The following is an 18411-nucleotide window of genomic DNA, read 5'->3' as shown; positions in this document are numbered from 1 at the left end:
TGGTAACCTAAAGCAGGTTTATGACAGAGCCAAGATCAGGCATTAATGCAATAGACTGGTAATTCAATCACTTTATAGAAGTTGATCTGTCCTTTTTATTACAATTATTGTCAGCCCGGGTGTTTCGTTCCATCACTGAAAATAAACATCATTTATCATACTTGTAAAGATTAGCCCCTGACAGCTCCAGCTCTGCTTTGCATAAATGTGTATTAATGTCGGCTCTGTCTGAAGTGCAGAGAGAAGTCTATATTTCACAAGAATGATTAGACAGTGTCACCACTGCTTTAAGTAATGCCTTATCATGACGGATAATCAAACTGTGAAAAAAAACCAACAAAAAAAAGGCAATTTATTGCATATGCATTTTTTGCTTTATTGGGCTGAGAAATAGCAATATATTTGCTACTGCATTTTTGAGGTTTGTAATGCCCAGGCTCTGGGCTGATGATACTTTTCTGGGTTTCAGGGGCCACATAATGTTTCAGCTCATCAGCAGAGCTGGGACCTCTACCTCTCTGCAAGGCTGCCTTGAGTCTTCCCATTTGGAGACCTGGGAGTCTACAACTTCACCAGGCTTTCAACAGTCCGTGCCTTGGGCCGAGTTAAATTTGGAAAGTTTCAAGCTAAAATGATGATGACATTGGTTAGAATGAGATTAAGGGAAAATATGATGCTCAAGCTAAAATATTCCTGCAGACATTTTCCAGAGAAGCTCTAGGGCTCCAGGGTCTTGAAGCAGGAACTCAACAGTTGGCATGAGCCTGCCCTCAGGTCAGGGCTGCACTTTTGCTCCTCCCATCAAAATGCACCTACATTTACTGCAGGAAAAAAAGGGAATTGTTTGTCAGGGTGTACTTTAGAGATGTCAGAGCTCAACAGCCAAACTCTGTGTGTTTGAGTTCTCAGCTAACAAGAGGGAAGGAGCCCTATTCCAGTGACTGTGTCTCCTGGCGGTGGCCATGGAAGATGTCTCTCTGGCATCCAGAATGAAGAACAGCTAAAGACATGAGCTGAAATCTCACTCTTTGCCTCTCAAGCCAGGGCAATGCCAAGAATGGTTTTTTGTCACCTGAACCATTAATTCTCTGAGAGGGAAATGCACATGGGCACTGATGTCCATCACACACTGACTGTGAGTCAGCTCTGTGCTGCAGTGCACAAAAACAACTCTGCAACTTCTGTGAAGAACATCAGAGCTGAAGCACAGTCCTTATTGCCAGTATCAGGGTGGGTGCTGGGCCTATTTAATCAGTTTTAGAAACTGAAGAAGGGAAACCAAAGCCAACCCCATGTGTGTTTTCAGGTGTCATCTTTTTTTTTTGCTGAAGTTTGAGTAGTGCACTGAAAAGCCTATGATTTCTGGGAATTACATCTGGGTTTTGTGAAGCCCCAGGCTGCAGAGTAAGAGTGCTTTTGTGAGAGTATCTGCTTTCATTCTTGCTGGTTTTAAAGAGAAATTTCCAAAGTTTGTGCCTTCAAGGGGGGAAAAAACAAAGCGCACAACAACTTGGAGACATGGGTCCTCAAAAGAAAATAAAACCCTTTTAAAAATAATCTTATAATTTCTAAGCCAGCCACCTTATTTTGGAAGGCTTATGTTTGAGATCAGTGTTAATTGAAGATGACACCTTAAAATTAGCCCACTGTGGAGGTATCTCATTGAATTAAATCCTAAAGGAGCAGTAATACATTAAGTACCATACATGAAAATAAATAAACCTCTTCCCTGCATAACTAATAGCTACTTCTGCATTAAAGCTGAAGTATTTAATGCACTGTAACTATACTGAGTGCTTATACTACTATTTTTTCCTTTCCCCCCATCCCTTTTAATGATAGCCAGTTTAATTCCTTTCAGACTACAGTTACCTCCAGCTTTACCCCGTTTTCCCTGATTTGGTGCTGGTGGTGGTACAAAAAACAGTGGCACAGCTTTCCCTTTGCTACAGAACCTGAAACTTCACTCTGGAATAAAACTGAAAAAACCCCAAAAAGCAAAAGCAGTGCATGTGAAGGAGCCAGTTAGTGGTGGTGGAGGGAAAGAGTGGGTGAGGATGGCCCTGGGACCATTAGTGATTGAAGAAATGCTGATTTTAGCCAGTGGTATTAGCAACTGGCACTTTTTAAAGTGCTAAAAGCTTTGGACACAGATTACCATGCGCATATTTCAATTTCCTTTAAATCCAGGGAGATTTCCTCTTAAAGCACACTCTCTCTGCTCTCTGACTCTTTTTTTTTTTATTCAGCTAGATTGTTCTTGATGGGGACTGTTAACTGAATGCAGCATATTATATATTACTTCAATAAATCACCAACAGCCGAAGCATTCAATATCATGCAGAGCAGTAATCAGGGGAAGTCTTAATCACACTTTAAATGGTTTGGATTTATGCTCTGCTTTCCACGGGCTACTGCCACTGCTGGAAAGGCACAGAGGCACGGCTCCGTGGTGGCCAGCCAGGACCTGGTCCAGCTGGTGCCAGGGGCTGGGAGCATAGCCAGGATGTAGGGTGTGTGCCAAGGGTGCAGTGCTCGGGCCAGAGAGGATGAACAGCCTCCAGGGCTTTCCTGGAGCTGTTTGTACCTATGCAATGGTCTTTTCAGATTGCCTGGGCATTTTGGTGTAAAAATATGTCACTCTGAGAATGTAAACAGCTGCTCTTACTGCATCAAGGTTGTACAGATGTGCAGCAAGGCCTGGCTTTGTTTTGACTGAAAAAACGTGTTTTAACATAAATTTATTTCTAAAGAAATAATCAGATTAGAGCAAAACCAGCTGCTGTATTCCTTTGCCTTTTGCATTATGTCCAGGATATTGGAAACACCTCCTGGATTTTTGTCAGGGTGTGGGAGAAGTAAAGAAGAAAGGCTGGCTTAAAAAAACTAAACAAGCTGCAAACCCCCTTAAATATAATTTTTAATTTATGACTGGTGACCCACTGAGGCTTTCCATGAAGGTAAAACTTTCCAGCCAGGGTCTGTGGCCATGAGGTCTGTGTGGGTCTCAGAGAAGTGAGTGCCAAGTGCCAGCCAAGGCAGAGGATGAGAACCTTCCTCCCCTGCACCGCCACACGCCCGACCTTCACCTGCACCCTTGCAACGATGTACAGATGTGCAGTGACGGCGTCTGCCTTGGCCACAGGGAGAAATCACAGCAGAAAGCAATAGCCCCTTTTGGGTGGAAGTTAGCAATTTTGGTTAACCCCATGGCCTGGAGCATGGCACAGACACGAGGGCAGTCACTGGCCATCAGCGCTCGCTGGGGACGGGGACAAGGCACTGCAGGGTGAGAGGTCAGCAGGCTTGTCAAGCACATCTGGCTGGGAGAGCCCTGGGCACACTGTGAGCTGCTCTCCCAGCTCAGAAAAACTGCAGGCCCTCTCAGCTGGAGGGAGTGAGTCTCCCTTCCACCCCGGCGTTACAAGTAGTCAAACTGCTTCCACCATAAATTACTGCTCTGGCAGTGGAAATCTGAACAAGACCAAGCAGAGTGGAGACACAGCAGCTGAGATGGTTAAACAATAGCCCTGCACACAGGAAACCCTCCCTTAATGGTGGATTTAAGTTCCAAGGAGCTTTGGTACCTGACCATTGGGTTAATTCCCTCCACCCCCTGTTTTGTTTTTCATTCAGTTCCATGTTGTTCATGTCTCTTAATAGGGCATCCTTCATTATCATTATCCCTAATAGTGGTTTATTGTATTAGTTACAGTTAATTTAAATGTTACCGAAGCATTGAAAACAGATTGCAGATGTTTTGAAACAGATGTTATTTTAATGTTAAACAAAATCATGAATATTTATGGGTCATTATTGCCTGGGTTGAATTAAGCTCTTTAAATAGTAATGTATGGGCTTAATGTCTTTTGAAGGAAATGCTCCAAAAAAAGGTGAATGGAAAAACACTGTCATTTAAAGATGTATAAATAATTTCTTCTGGCAACACTGTGTTTTTCCTCTATGAACAGACAGAATTAATTTCTGTTATATTGCTAAAACAGGTACTGTTCTTGTTCTCTAGCTCAAGTTAACCTAAGAAAAATTTTTGAGCTCAGAAACACTTATAGAGCTCTCTATTTCATAGCGAAGGGGCCCACCTGCTCCCTGGAAGCAGACCTAAAGTTGCAGGAATATTTTGAGGTGGAGTAATCAGTTTTAAAGGAAAATAAGACGAAGATGACGCAAGCACTCAACTCACTTGGTGTCAGTCTTTCCTACAGAAACACAAAGAGGGTTTGTTAATGCCACATGCAGGCTGTCTCTGCTTGAGTCATATTTCTTTCTTTATGGAGATGGAGCTAGTCTTTAAGGCAGCAGCTCAAAATGGCCTTTCATTCATTACAAAGTTATTTAGTTACGGGTAGGTAACTCTGAATGACATTTCTACATCTTGCACTTTATTAGTTGATCCTAGCTGCTAAATGACATGGAGAGATCAGCATATTATGGCAGGGGAGCTCAGTTGTTTTGGCCAGTTTTAGATGGGATCCAACCCACTTGAGTTGGAAATTTGCCTATGAGATGATGAACTCAAGGGGTGTTGATGATGATTAACTCAAGAGGAAGGGGGTGGGATAATACGGTGGAAATATAAAAATAATAAGTCTGTAAACACAGGGATGATTTCCTCCTCCACAGACATGCAACACTTCCACTGCCTTAGGATGAGTCATGTCCTATTTAGAAGAGGAATGGCCCAAGCATTCTTTTGTCAGCACTGAGTCTGGATGATGCTGGGATAGGAATGGTGCAGGCAAGGGGACATGCAGCCACAACCCATCTCTGCTTGTGTCCACAGGGACTGTGTGCTCTAACCTGCAGCACTGAGTCTTTGTCCTTTTTCCTTCCCTTTTTCCTCTCCAAATTTATACTGTGGAGGAAAGCCTGAGTTCTCCTGCAGCTGGCAGAGCTCCTTGTCTCCAGTCACAAAACCCCTGAGCAGATGGGCCCAGGTTTTGGCTCACCACAGTGGCAGTTGTTGAGCATTAAGGTCTGTAATCTCATCCAGGAGCATCTGAGCATTCCCTTCTCCCCTGGCTGAGGGGAGCGAGCGAGTCCCGCAATGCTCAGGCTGATGTGCAGCACAAATATCTCTCTGCTGCCACACTGCAGGGGTTTGCCCCAGGGCCTCCTGTGTGTCAGGAAAGGAAGCAGCAATGTACCAGCCTTTCAGCTTCCAGTGTGATGTAGGTGTAGGGAGAAGTGCTGAAGAGCTGCACATTGCATCTTGGGCGGAGGCAAAGGACAGATGTGATTGGAATCATCAGACTTTGTTTTGCTTTTCAGAAGTCGGTCAGGAAAGTTTTCTATTGTGGGCTAGTCTCTTGATTTAAAAGCCATACTGAGAAATCTCACACATCCGGTTGAAGAGGTGTTCCTTCAACAGCTTGGACTTGCAGTTCACTGCTCTCATGTCCTGAGTGAAGTCTGGTACAGTACATTATATTCTGTAGACTGCCAGAAAGGGAGTTCATTTAGTTTGATGACAGATTAATACTGATTCACAAATTAATTTTGTCTCTTTGTATATCAAGGGTGTCCGCAACTTATTTAATTTGTAATAAATATAATTATAGAAATGAATGAGCTATCAAGATTTTTAAAGTATGATCCATCAATGTTGGCAAGACTTGTAATCCTGGTCATTATAAATAAAATGGGTCTTTTGCAATATGGAATGCAATTTTCCCTGTAGTTTGTCTCATTATTTTCTGACATGTGGGTTAATATTAAATTACAATGCCTTAATTTTCAAATCAGGGCTCAATTTGTAAATAAGAGGTTAATAAATAACCTTTCCAGCTGGAGGCCTTATTGTGACTTCATTAAAATAAACTTTTAAATGAGATGAGCCTTGATGGTACCCACATTGTCTCATCCAGTACATTGCAAAACAACAACAACAAAAAAAATCTCCTGTGGCTGCCAAAAGAACCTACCCAAAGTCATTGTGCCTCCAATACATCCCAGTGGTCATTTCACTGTCCCATATAACTGGGCTATACCCTGGCTTGCTCCATCTCCTGCTTCCTGACACATGGAGCACACACTGAGCTGTCCTCTGAGTGTGACCTTGAGCATGCTGTGGAGGCTGCAGGTGGCTGGTGCCACCCCTTGTGCTCTACATCTTCGTGGTCCCTCAGTGGATGCAGCTTCTCATTTCTGTCACTAAGCTCAGACCTACTCCTGCTTCTTTGTCTGCTTTCTGCTGCATTTCATGGGAATAGGTTAGAATTTAGTTAGGATATTAGGGAAAATTTCTTCACTGAAAGGGCTGTGAAGCACTGGAGTAGGCATCCCAGGGGAGTGGTGGAATCACCATCCCTGGAAGTGTTCAAAAAAGTGTAGGTGTGGTGCTTCGGGACATGGTCGGGGGGTGGATTTGGCCATGTTTTATGGTTGGACTTTATGATCTTTGAGGTCTTTCCCAACGTAAATGATTCTGTGATTCTCTAATGCTCATGGTCGTGTCTCTCATTACAACTTCCAGTGAAAAAGAACAGACTTTTCTCAACAGGTGCCACATTCTTCACAGGAATTTTGTGTTCTGAGCTGGATTTCTGCAGTTGGAGAGGTGGAAGGCAAGCTCTGACTTCTCCACTGAAGGCACACACCTGGGACTGGCATTATTTGGGCCCTGGACCTAAACTAAGCTGGTTTGTTCTTTTCCCATTGCTGATTGCAGCTTGGACAAAGGCTATCTTCTTAGTAAAGGGGAGTATCCCTTGAGAGAAGATTAATATATGCAAGTTTATAAATAAAAAATGCCAAACAGCCAACCCCAAAACAAGAACTCCAAGACATGGCAGGAAACCTCAAAAAAATCAGCCCAGTCTTAAAGGAAGCAGTAGGTTGCTCTGTGAGACAGAGGTTGAAATAGTTTTGCCCATGAGTGCTGCTGCTCTGTGCTTTAACTGTGAGAAATGGTAGGCTCAAAATTTGTTGTATTTAGAAAAAAACAAATGACCAAAAAACCCAGGTCATTAGAGGATTTTTTCCCCCTAATTTGAGTAGTTTTCATTTACTGTAGAGAACACTGAAACATGTACACAAGACCTAGTTTACACCTGCAATCCCCTGATGGTTTTCCTGCTATTTTTATTGTTTAAAAAGTATTTTTTTTCAGTAGTACAAAAGGCATTGGAAATATCTTAAAATAATAAACCTTGCCCTGTCTATCATTGAGGTTTATTGAGAGGGGAGAAAGTACCCTTTTTGTTCACCAGTTGTGCTCACAAAAAGCAATTTCTAAGCCCGGCTGAATCTGTTGGAACATCTGTGGGCCAGTGCTTTGCCTGAAGGACTTTGTCAGCACTTAAATAAGGGCTGGGAAAGAGGTTTTACCTCAGCTAATCTAATTGTAACACAATACTGTATTTTGTGTGTTATCTGGAATAATTTGGAACACCACTAAAAATGTGGTTTTTCCTGTTAAAAGGAGGGATGAGGCTAATCTAAAAGGCCCTCAGCCACTTACGTTATTTTACACCTTTTTCTTTTGTGAGATCTTCTCAATCCCAACTTCCTGCAAGTGAAACAACTCTGTAGAAAGATCAGAAGTGGAAAACAATTCCATGTGAGCTCCTTAGAGACTTAACTTTTTCTGGTACTGATTCACCTGTGATTAAACCAGCCCATGTCTCTGCATAATAAATCTTCCTTTAAAAAAAAATATAAATGACAGTTAAAACATTATTGAAAAATGTGCAGATAGTGGTTTAGTTGAAAATCTTTTTGATGTCACTTTTTTACAGCACTACTTAAGAAGTCATGTCTTAGCCCAATGCTCTTGTAAATTCAGGGTTTAGATTTAGAGGGTTTTTAGGATAATATTGTTGATGTATTATTAGTAGATGTTAGATTTTGGGAAAGCATTTGAATGGGTTCAGGTTTTAAATTTCCCTCATAATTTGGGCAAATACAGACCATTTTTTGGAAGTGTTCAATGACCACAAAGCTGTCTCTTGTCTCTAAGAAAAGGTTCTCAAACACACTGGTGTCATTGGTGCTTTCAACACATAGACCACTGCTGATTTGTTCAAAATGCTCCCAACTTATTTCCAGTTAATGATGGAAATGCTGGGATCTATTTTCTTTTCTCCAATTAAATAGAAACCTTCACCTGGCTCAGCCCCAATTTCTATTCCCTGAAAACATCTTTCACATTCCCTGACAAATCTCCTGACATTGCTAAGACAAGCTATCATTTCCTGAGAGGTCCTCAAGCAAGGGGAGCCCGGTTTGGTCCTTGGATGGCTGCTAGCAGGGCAAATGCACTGGCCTGCAGGATGTGACCAGGATCACCACGTGGAGCACTCTCTGCAGCTGGTGCTACAGGGTGTTCAGCCTTTTGGACTGCAGAGCAAAGCCCATTTTCCCACCCCTCCTGCAGATCTCCCAGATACGCCGCCCTTTCAGTGTGCCTGGAGTGATGTTTAATCCTCTGTGCATTTCATCGAATTTCACTTATCGTCATTATTGATGAGTGACACAGAGGTTAAACGATTCGCATCAAGACATTTTGCTAAAAAAAAAAAAAGAAAAAGAAAAAAAAGAAGAAAAAGAATACATCAGTTTTGAGTCCGTGGAGACACTTTGCTCAGAAAAAAAAAAAAAGAAAAAGAAAAAAAAAGAAGAAAAATAATACATCAGTTTTGAGTCCATGGAGACACTTTGCTCAGATGCCAATCAGAGGGGTAAGTGCAGCAGCCAGGTACCTTCCCAGAGGGCTGCTTTGCCAGTTGGGAAAGGGGCCCAGTGGAGCCACCTGGAGATTTCCAAGTTCATGCTGTACAGTAACAGAGGCAGAAAGGGAGAAGCACGTTTGCTTCTTGCAGCTTGGCTGAGCTGCAGAGCCTGGGAGTGCCTTTGCTCTGAGCTCTACAGCCAAGGGCAGGATGCTGGTGCTGCCAAAGGGTGGGGCAGCCCACCTACAGACTCCAGGCCTGGGGCTGGAGTGCCTTTCCAAGCTTGCTGCAAATCCATCCCAGCTGCGTTCCTCGGCTGCTGTCCCTGCCACGGTCATTTCCATGGGAGCAGGTGGCTGGAGCTCTCTGGTCACAGCACTACTCTCTGGTCAAGAGTAGTCAGCAAAAGAGGTAACAGAGCTAAAAGTGGTGCTCTTGTTCCAGAAGTCCTTTTTGTGAAGCTTTTCAGACCTAAATTCTTCAAAAACAGATCTCTCTTACACCCTCATAAGCATCACTTCTTTGTTTTGTTTTTGTCATGGCCATTTACACCTCGTGGCCCATGGAATTTTCCAAGTGGAAGACACACTGGGAGACACAAAGCCATGAAGAAAATGAGCCCGGCTTTGTCCAGAGTTTTTCTTCCTTCCCTGCTGCTCTCCTCATTTCATTTGATCTATTTTAACCACTACCACCACACTGGAACACAGATCTTGGTATTTTGGCCAACATCTGTGAAATGTGTGCTCTTCTTCTGCATGATTCACTCCGCAGGTGTCAGGAAAGCTGTTCCTCATAGTCCTGAGTCAAAAAATGTCTGTCTGTCAAAGCCTGGCAGAGAAGATGTTTGTATAGGCAGAGCACTCCGGGGTCCTGCCCAAAGAAGAACAGAAAAGGGACAGTGGCAGGGGAGAGAGGGGACGTTTGTGAAGTGTTGCCTTAGTCTGTACTCTTTCTGTACAGTGAATGGAGAAAGGGAAAGGGAAAGAGAGCATCCTTTAGAAGACATTCAGAGCTCAGACCAAACTTCTGCTTCAAAGTGCTTCCTTAAACATCCTTTTTCTATGAAGACTATCCTGGGCTGCACTCAGTAAGAGTTAAGACTGGAGAGAGGAATGTAGATAACATATTTATGTAGTCCTATTTCCTGTTTTTTGGTGCAGAAGCTGCCTTTTGGGTGTGTCGCTACACCTTCTGCTGCCTGCTGATACCCACCTTACATAGGATGGTAAAGGTGGGATGGTAAAACAGCCTCTGACAGGCAAAGGTATCAGCCACAGAGTTTGCTTTTTGGTTAGCTATCAACACTTGGAGAGATGTTTCCAGCAAGTACACTGTATTTGTGTGCAGCAGCTCTTCCAAAGGTGACCGCAGGCATGCCACCATGCCCCCTACATATCTGCCTGACAGGTCAGTGTGGGGAAAATGGAAATAAGGGAGGCAAAGGGACCCATGTCATGAATCAGAAGTGCTGGTGCAGTTGGAGGAAGCTACAGTAGTCACAAACCCTCAGCATATGTGAAAACATTGCATTGTTCTTTTTTTTTTTTTTTTTTTTTTCACACCAAACATTTTTAATATGGCCATTTCAAGTTTTACATGAAACATAAATCAAAGAGAAATAAGTGTACTGGGCACAACACAGGTTGTTTTGTAGCTTCTAAATTTCTTAAGTGTTAGGTCATTTTACTTACAAGTTAAATGGCTGTCTGCAAGAGGCCTTGGTTGGTCATAAATTGTCCTTCCAATAATATAAAACACACCATTTGTTTACCACACGTATGCGCTTCCAAGTAGATCCAACAGCTCGTAAAGAACAGGAGCCCCTATGTCATCCCCACAGAGACCACTGCAATAAAGAGCTGCTGGAATGGCTCTGTACTCACTAAGTGCAATCAGATCCAGCAACAGTAGCTTTTATGGGCTTTTTTCTCCCCTCCAGGAAAACCTGAGATATTAGTGCAATATTAAAGAGCTGTGATGGTTTTACCCAGAGTGGGATCTCACTCTTCCTATGCTCCCACTGGTTTTGGGAGTGGAGTGAGGTTAACACTCACCAAAGAAGGTCAGAATCAGACCTGTTAGGATGGTTTGTTTTCATAAGGGATATGATTGATTAAAAAGAAGGTTAATTGAATATTACGCAGCTGCCACAGTAGTATAAACTCCCAGCTCTGGCTTATAAACAACATTTGCTGCAGAAGGGTTATTACCTGCTTACAATTGGAGCAGTAAGCCTTTCATTCCTTGTTTATTCCAGGCTGGTAAAGCAGTAAAAATGCACATGCTGGTACATGACCTCAGGTGGGCTCCTAGGAAATCTTAGCCCAGTTTAAGTAATAAATATGTTCTCACACTGGCAGAGGTGTGCCCTGATTGAACTCTGAAGAGAAACACCAGCTAAAAGCATCATTTGATCTAGATTAGAAACCTACTTTAAGTATTTGAAGTAGAAAAGCAGTAGGAACTCATCTGAGTCTCCAAAACCTTTTGTCAATAGAAAAGATCTGAACAATTTTCCTTTTAATAAAATGACTGCATTTTTATTGTGATTTCTGTAGTTCTTGCACAGTATAGAGGGGTGTGATATTTATCCAATAAATAACAGGCTAACAGGATCACTAACACTTCCACTGATCATGCTGAGGATGACCAGATTAGTGTAAGAGATCCACAGGAGTATGAGATTCACCTTGCCCCACTAGAGAAGGCATCTAAGATGGCTCCTTGGGGTCTCTCTGTAATCAATGAAGAGTGACATATCCTTCAGAGGAAAAGTCCACCCCGTTCCAAGTGTCTAAAACAGGAAAGATTAATTTCACAAGAGGGATGTGCCAATCTCTTGCCATGGACTTTGAAGGAACCCGGAGGGTTCATCCCATATATAGGAATCCTGAAGGCAGGGTGAGGGTTTGTCCCATATGTACCTGATTCTACGTACCTGATTCTGCCAATCAGCTCAGGAGGGATCCCACAGAGAGGAAAAGGAGTGCATCCCCTTCAGCTGCTTCTTCATGAAACTGCTGGCTCACTTACCAAGTGTAATTCACTGATTCACTGGCCAGCTGCCTTGCTCAGCAGTTTTCATTCCAAGCTCGTTGCTGTGCCCACGACGATCACCTGTGAGCTTCACCCTCCCTTAAGGCTCTAACCCTGTGCACACCAACCCACCTCTACACAAACAAGTTGCAAGTCAGTCTCTTGAGTAGCTGAGCTAACTCTTGCTGCAGCCAAATTAAATCTTTCTTATCAAGGAGCTGGATGAGACTCTAACTAGTCACAACTGACGTATCTACCAGTTGCTCACCCAATAATTGCTTCCCATCACATACATAATGCACAGATTAATTTCTCCTTTCTCCAAACCCAATATTCAATTTGCCACTGTCATGGCCCATCACAGCTCTGCTAATCTGTCCTATTTCTGTCTCCTTTTGGACAACGACCAAGTCAGTCAACAAGCCATTTTTATCATAAATCTTCTGGATGACAAATTTGTCCAGCCCTTGCTCTGAGCCCCTCTCCTATACAATCCCTGCTGCACTGCCATTGTACTTCAAATCACCTCTGCCAAGAGGCAGTGAAAGACACTGGGCAGCAGGACTGTGCTCGCAGCACACACTGACCTTGCTGCCTCTCTTTCTGCCACCTCCTACTTATCATTAAGTGGAAGCTCTTCAAGGCAAGACCATTGCACATCTGTGCTGTATCACACATGCCCTCCCAGCTCCTCACCAACTGTTCCTAAACACCACCATAGTCAAACTGACAATGTTGGTGTGGTAACGACACACCAAGATCAACCACCATTTGCCAATGAAAAGAAAAAACAACAGACACAATGAATTATGAAAAAAAAATTACTTTTTAATGTACAAAAGGTTTATATACAGGTTCAGCATGTTACCTCCATTCTTATGATGTAGAAAACAGCTAAAAATGTTCTTAGGATATAAATTTGACAGAACAATTCACCTACAGTACTTTTAGTAATGATGTCTTCTATACATAATATATACAGTGCTGGAAAGATTATAATAATACTTTTTCAGTAAATGAAGGAAGACCACCACTGGAAAGTCCAAAAAAATCTCAAGTCATTGGAGATTTGGTTTTGCTTCTGTATTTGAACTTTTGCTAATGAGATATCTGTGAGGAGGGACTCAGGAGCCATTGCTGCCCTATGCAGCTGTTAAAAAAGTCATTAGCAATCAAAGGACACATGAAAGCCTGATCCATCTCAGCATAAGGGATGCCCAGTTGTACTCCAAGCGTCCAGGACAACACACAATGTCCTAAAAACATGTACTGCCCTCTTTTCATAAATGCGAAGGCAAGGGCAAGGTCAGTAACTGCAGGAGAATATATACAGCAGACTATAAAACAATCCCTTTAAACACAACTTTCACAGGAGACACAAATAAACAGCCAGGCACCTTGCTTTGCTTCCCTGTCCTCATGCACCCTGGACATCAGCAGGAATCGTTGAGGGGTGAAGGGCAGGGCTGAGAACACCCAGTATGCACCCTCTGCGTTTGGGATGAGGATGATGAGACTGCAGGGTGCTGAGCAGCACCTCCCTGCACCAGCTGTACCCAGGGATACCTGGCACCAAAGCTCTCCCAATGCACCACTGCCAAGCACAGCTCCTGCCTTCCTGATATCACAGAGTTTGCCTGGAGGTAGCACGTGGCATTTTCATGTCAGCCTCTGGTGATACTGGGAGGAGTGATCCTGATACCAGTTTGTGCAAAAGGAAAGCAAAGACACCAGAAAACATCTTTATAGAGCTGTCCTGGTCCTGTGCAGGGGACAGAGTAGGTGCAAATGAGAACATGACACTGACATGACAGGGAGATGTGAAGGAAAGAGTGAAGCTCTACAGATGCTTACTCAGTGCAGCTGTAAAAACCTGGGGGGAATGTCACACTTGTTCCCTGCCCTTCAATGTATGGGGTACAAAATATTTGAGGCTATGAGAGTAGGATGAGAGGAGTTGTCCTTGTCCAATGCAGTCTGAAGTTAAGCAAGTCCTCCTCCCAAATACATGCACCCCACTGCTTCTACCCTTTTGTCTAACGACAGCAAAAATAAATAATGCAACAAAGATCAACTTACTGGCAGGTGGGACTGTCCTGGAAACAGCTGATCACTATTATGAGCAGTTATATTCTGGTGGAGAATGTGACTTCAGGAGGCCCTGCTCCTCCCATCACTTCCCCAATGATGGTTCCAAGAGATTCTCACTGACCAAGCTACTATTCTGACTCAAATACTGTTTTGAGACTATACACATGTTTACTGCTGCAGGTGCAGTCTGCTAGTGCAGGTGCTGCAGGCTGCAGGTGCAGTCTGCTAGTCAAATGAACTACTCAGGTGTAATTTAGACCGTGGTGTATTTGTTGGATGCAGCAGTTTTTTTTCATGCTGTGGGAGATGTTAAGCTAGCACTGGGTGCATGCCAACAAGCCTGCTTGTGGGGCAGGGTGGTTTGGCTAATACTGGCCCCACATCAGTGCAGCAAGGCAACTGTTGTGCACATGGAGCCCGGGCAGAACCCTGCATTGAGCACATCACACAGATGAACCCTGGCAGATTAACCTGTTCCCCCAGTGCTGCCACAGTGCACACTGGGCTGGAACAAGCATAAAAGTCTCTCCACCACCATCACTTGTTTATGTGAACACCTCAGCATGGAAAACCCACCAGAGAGCGAAGCTGCTGCAAAGCTGCACAGGGATCCAGGAATGTGTGCTCCAGCACTCTGACATTAAAGATGCATGTGGGGCACTTGCAGAAAGACACTGTGTTCAGAAGGTGCAAAGTTATGCATGTGTGTCAGTCTGCATGCCAGAGCCTTCCTGCCACGGGGGATTATTTCCCAGTGATTGCTGTTCCCAGACCTCTGCTCCACTCTGCACATGATATAAACCACGTTGTAAACACATCTGATCAAAGTGTGCATTCACCTTTTATGTGTCTCATCAATGTGTCTTTCCAATGTTTTCTCAGAAACACCACTATGTTTTTATAAATGTACATTTTATATACGCTTCTGACAATACACTATATTTGATTTTTAAAGGAAGAGAGGCCTTGGCTACTTAACAAGAAAGCATGGTAAGGCACTTTGCTGAGAAGCCATTTGGAAACGTCGCTCTTTGCAAGGTACAAAGGTATTTACGGTATAAAACAATACTGCTGGCAGAGGGCTTGTTTGGAGACATAACTAAACCCTACTCTCATCAGAGCAGAATACATAGTATGGCTTTTATTCTAACCAAAACCGCATCCTCCCATTTCTTTCTGGGGTGGGTTGAAAACGGAATTCTTTTGCAAATGAAACTAACGGAAAAATGATGGGGAGGGCTATTTACAGGGCTTCCCAGAAGGGAGGGTTTAATCTCTAACCACCCTCATGCTGTCTCCTAGCTTGGTGGTGATATCGTTCAGTGCTCCGGGAAACCAAGCTAAAAAAATAATACTAGGGGTGCACCCTTGTGGTACTGAACTGCCTGCATATAGTTTACATAATTCTGTACACAGACTTTTTAAAATTTTCATTTTGAAATCCTTTAATGTATTTAACACTTATAAAAAAACCCTACTCTATTGAAACAGATTATTTTTGAAAAGCACATTCATACAACTGCTTCACGCAGAGCCCCTTGGATAGCACCAAGGCCTTGTGCTTTACTGTTACGACATCATGTTTAGAAATTTACTCTCTTCTGCCAGCGTGGTTAGCATGGAGCTCATATCACCTATTGCCATATTGCTTATCCCTGCAGGTATGGTGGGCAGTGTCAGAGAGTTTCGTGGAGTCGTCAGGCGAGAGGAGTTCTGGGAGAGGTTCTGCAGGATGCTGGGGCTCAGGGTTCCCGACATCAGGCTCGAATGGTCCCCATCGTCCATGATGGCATCAAAATCTATCTGGGGCGGCTCAAGACCTTGAGAGTCCACTGTGCTGGACACCTGGTTTGTTCCTGGGGAAGGCAGAGTGGCTGGCTTGCTGTTTTGCGTGCACTGCTGCTGCCTGACCCGACAGTCCGCGTGGTTATCGAAGCCGTTGTTCTGTTCGTACATGTGGATTTGGCCGTAATAGTACATCAGGCTGCTGTCCCTCGTGCCGTCTGCGCACTGCTGGGCTGGTGCCAGCAACATGTCGCTGGTTCTTTTGTGCATGGCCTCCGCTGTCTCCTGGCCGGGGCTGATGGTGTTCGTAGGATGGGGAGTTCTCATGTAGCCCAGCTGCTGGGCGGTGCGGACCCCTCGGGGTCTGCTGCCCGGGTTTGGCTCCGGTGGAGGATGAGGCTGGATCATGCCAGGTGGATATGCCTGCGTGGCTGAACCCATCACACTCTGCTGAGGCTCAAAACTCGGCTGATTGGAGGTCATGATGGGCTGAGGAAAGGTTTCCTGAGCCACAGGGAAGTTCAGGTGGCTTGGCTGAGATGAGTAGTTCTGCTGACTCGGTTCATGCATGACCTGTCCCAGCGCTGCGCGCTCACTGTTGCTCCTGACCATCAAAGAAGGGTTGGCTGCCATGTCCATTTGCTGAGGGTGAAGATGGGGTCCAGACTTTGCTGCCATGTTGCTGCAATTAGGAGAGATCTGATTTGGGTTGCCACTGACTGCACTGGGGCTCAGCATCTGATGTGGTTGGTTATACCCTGTGTGCAAGCCCATGTCGGGGTTCATGCTGGGACCTAGGCTCATGTGTTGCTGCCGCAGCTGCATGCAGTTTAGCCTCTGCCCATCCATGCCCACGTTTCTCTGCATAAAGCTCTGCTGTGTTGCATTCATGCTGTTGTCTGGCAGCTGCATCTGCTGCTGGTTGTAGTTCTGGTACTGACCAAAGTTCTGCTTCTGCTGGACCACCGCTAAGTTCCCTTGTGAAAACTGCTGCTTCGACTGATTGGACATGATATCAACTGTGCCTGAGCTGACTTCATTCCACTGGACAGGCATGTTATTTTTATTCATGTCTGAAGAAGTATCAAAACTCATGGAACACTCTGCCATCATGGGTCCCAAGTGGCTCATGCTTGCCTCAGCCACTGCCATCCTGCGCTGGCTGGGCAAAGCTGGAGGCTGCAGCTTCCCACTTCCTTGGAAGTTCTGCATCTCATTGCTGTACCCCATGGAAGTGCTCTCGGCCACTGTCCCATTGTTCTGGGATTTGATGTACTGTACCACATCATCTGGCAGCATGATGTCATCATCTCCAATGGGCACATCTGTCTCCCCAGACATGGCTTCCATGGTGATGTTTTCACTGATGCTCAGTGGCCGGGGTGAGTAGGAGTGCCGGGGCAGGCTCCCGTCTGAGCGCCCATAGCTCTGGAGACCAAAATTCCTCCTGTCTGTGGGGTTTGGAGCATGGAAGGGGTTCACACTGTTGGTGCTGTTGAAGCGCTGAACTCGTGGGAGAGCCTGGGGGTCTCCAGGAGGTCTCCTCACAGGGTCACTTGCCCGTCTTGTGCAGTTGCCCTGCACCTCATGGGGAAATGCTGGAGCTGATGGGTAGCCATAGGTGTTGCCATCGCTGCAACGCCTGGGGCCTGGTGGGAGGCGGAGGGAGGGCAAGGTGGGGTCTGGCCCATCCATCAGTGAGATCCTGTTCTTCAGGGTCATCCTCTCCATGTTTGGCAGGGGAGTGGGAGGAGGGCCCCCTGTGGCAGCAGCGTACTTGGCTTTCAGCCTGTAGTGCTGAGCTGGTGTGAGGTTGAGCAGCCCCGGCATCCCGCTGCACTGGCTCGCCTCGCTGGAGCGGCGGGAGGCGTCTGTGGAAATGGGGTCGTAGGAGTCAGCAGAGCTCGTGTTGTTGGGGCGGTGCCCGAGGTGCGAAGCCTCACTGGAACGGCGGCTGGAGAAGTACGGGGAGATCCCCGAGGATCTGCGGCTCACGGTGTAGGCAGAGCTGACAGTGCTCGTTGTGCTGTCACGGCGCTCGTTGAGTTGGTTCAGCATTGTAACCTCGTTGACAGACAGCTCCATTATTCTGGGGTTAGGCAGCATAGCAGAAGAACCACCACTGTTTTCTAGAACAGAGCCTGAAAGAAAGGTTGCAGGGAAGGAAAAGGTTTAGTTAGCTGAGAAATTTCACTTTGTAGCGTTCTAGGTGCCAGAATACTGACCCACAAAGCCACCCCAAATATTTAATGGGAGTGATAACGAGTTTCATGTGCTGCTGGTGAATTCAAAGCTTCATTTCTAGCTCTATGTTCATGCAAAGGGAGCAAGAAGTCTGGGGAGAGAAGTTAAGAAGTCCCTGCTGCGGAGTGTTTGTAACATGTACACCCCTTATACTCAGTTTCTGAGGAAATGTCTCCACATGGGCTTCCCTCAGTAGGACAAAGGTAGGACTGGTGTGAACAGTGCCACAGGGACAGCACATAGCTATAACCACAGCTACTCTCTGGGTCAGATGCACAGCAGTCAGGGAGAGCAGGCCAAGAACCCAAAGGATGACATTCAAAGGCTTTTCCAAGAGCAACCCAAGAAGCTCTGAGATCTAGTATAACCCAGACACTATGCCTTTGGATTTCTTGACAAAGTTAGAAGACCTCTAGAGGGTTCAAAAAGATACTTTTACCAGGAACCACCAGCCAGTGGAAAACAAGTATACGAAGCTGGAGGCAATAGCCAGGAGCTTCTGAGTGACAAAAGGCTTCTATCAGAGCAAGATTATGGAAGCAGGTCTTGTCTGGATTCCTGC

At 45.1% G+C, this 18411-nt stretch overlaps 1 protein-coding gene across 3 annotated transcripts in view; it reads right to left on the bottom strand.

The window, feature by feature from the left end:
• Positions 1 to 12550: 12550 nt before the first annotated feature.
• GLI2 (GLI family zinc finger 2) overlaps positions 12551 to 18411 on the bottom strand; it is a 189437-nt gene continuing 183576 nt past the window's right edge. For all 3 annotated transcript variants that reach the window (XM_039702027.1, XM_039702018.1, XM_039702039.1), the window contains one exon: positions 12551 to 17746. In XM_039702027.1, the coding sequence (XP_039557961.1) occupies positions 15390 to 17746 (2357 nt within the window). In that variant the 3' untranslated portion in view covers positions 12551 to 15389. The remainder of the gene's footprint in view (positions 17747 to 18411) is intronic.

The sequence above is a fragment of the Passer montanus genome, unplaced genomic scaffold (genome assembly GCF_014805655.1).
Source record: "Passer montanus isolate IOZ18808 unplaced genomic scaffold, ASM1480565v1 scaffold1, whole genome shotgun sequence".
In the NCBI taxonomy this organism is placed as follows: domain Eukaryota; kingdom Metazoa; phylum Chordata; class Aves; order Passeriformes; family Passeridae; genus Passer; species Passer montanus.
This window is presented reverse-complemented; position numbering and strand designations above follow the sequence as displayed.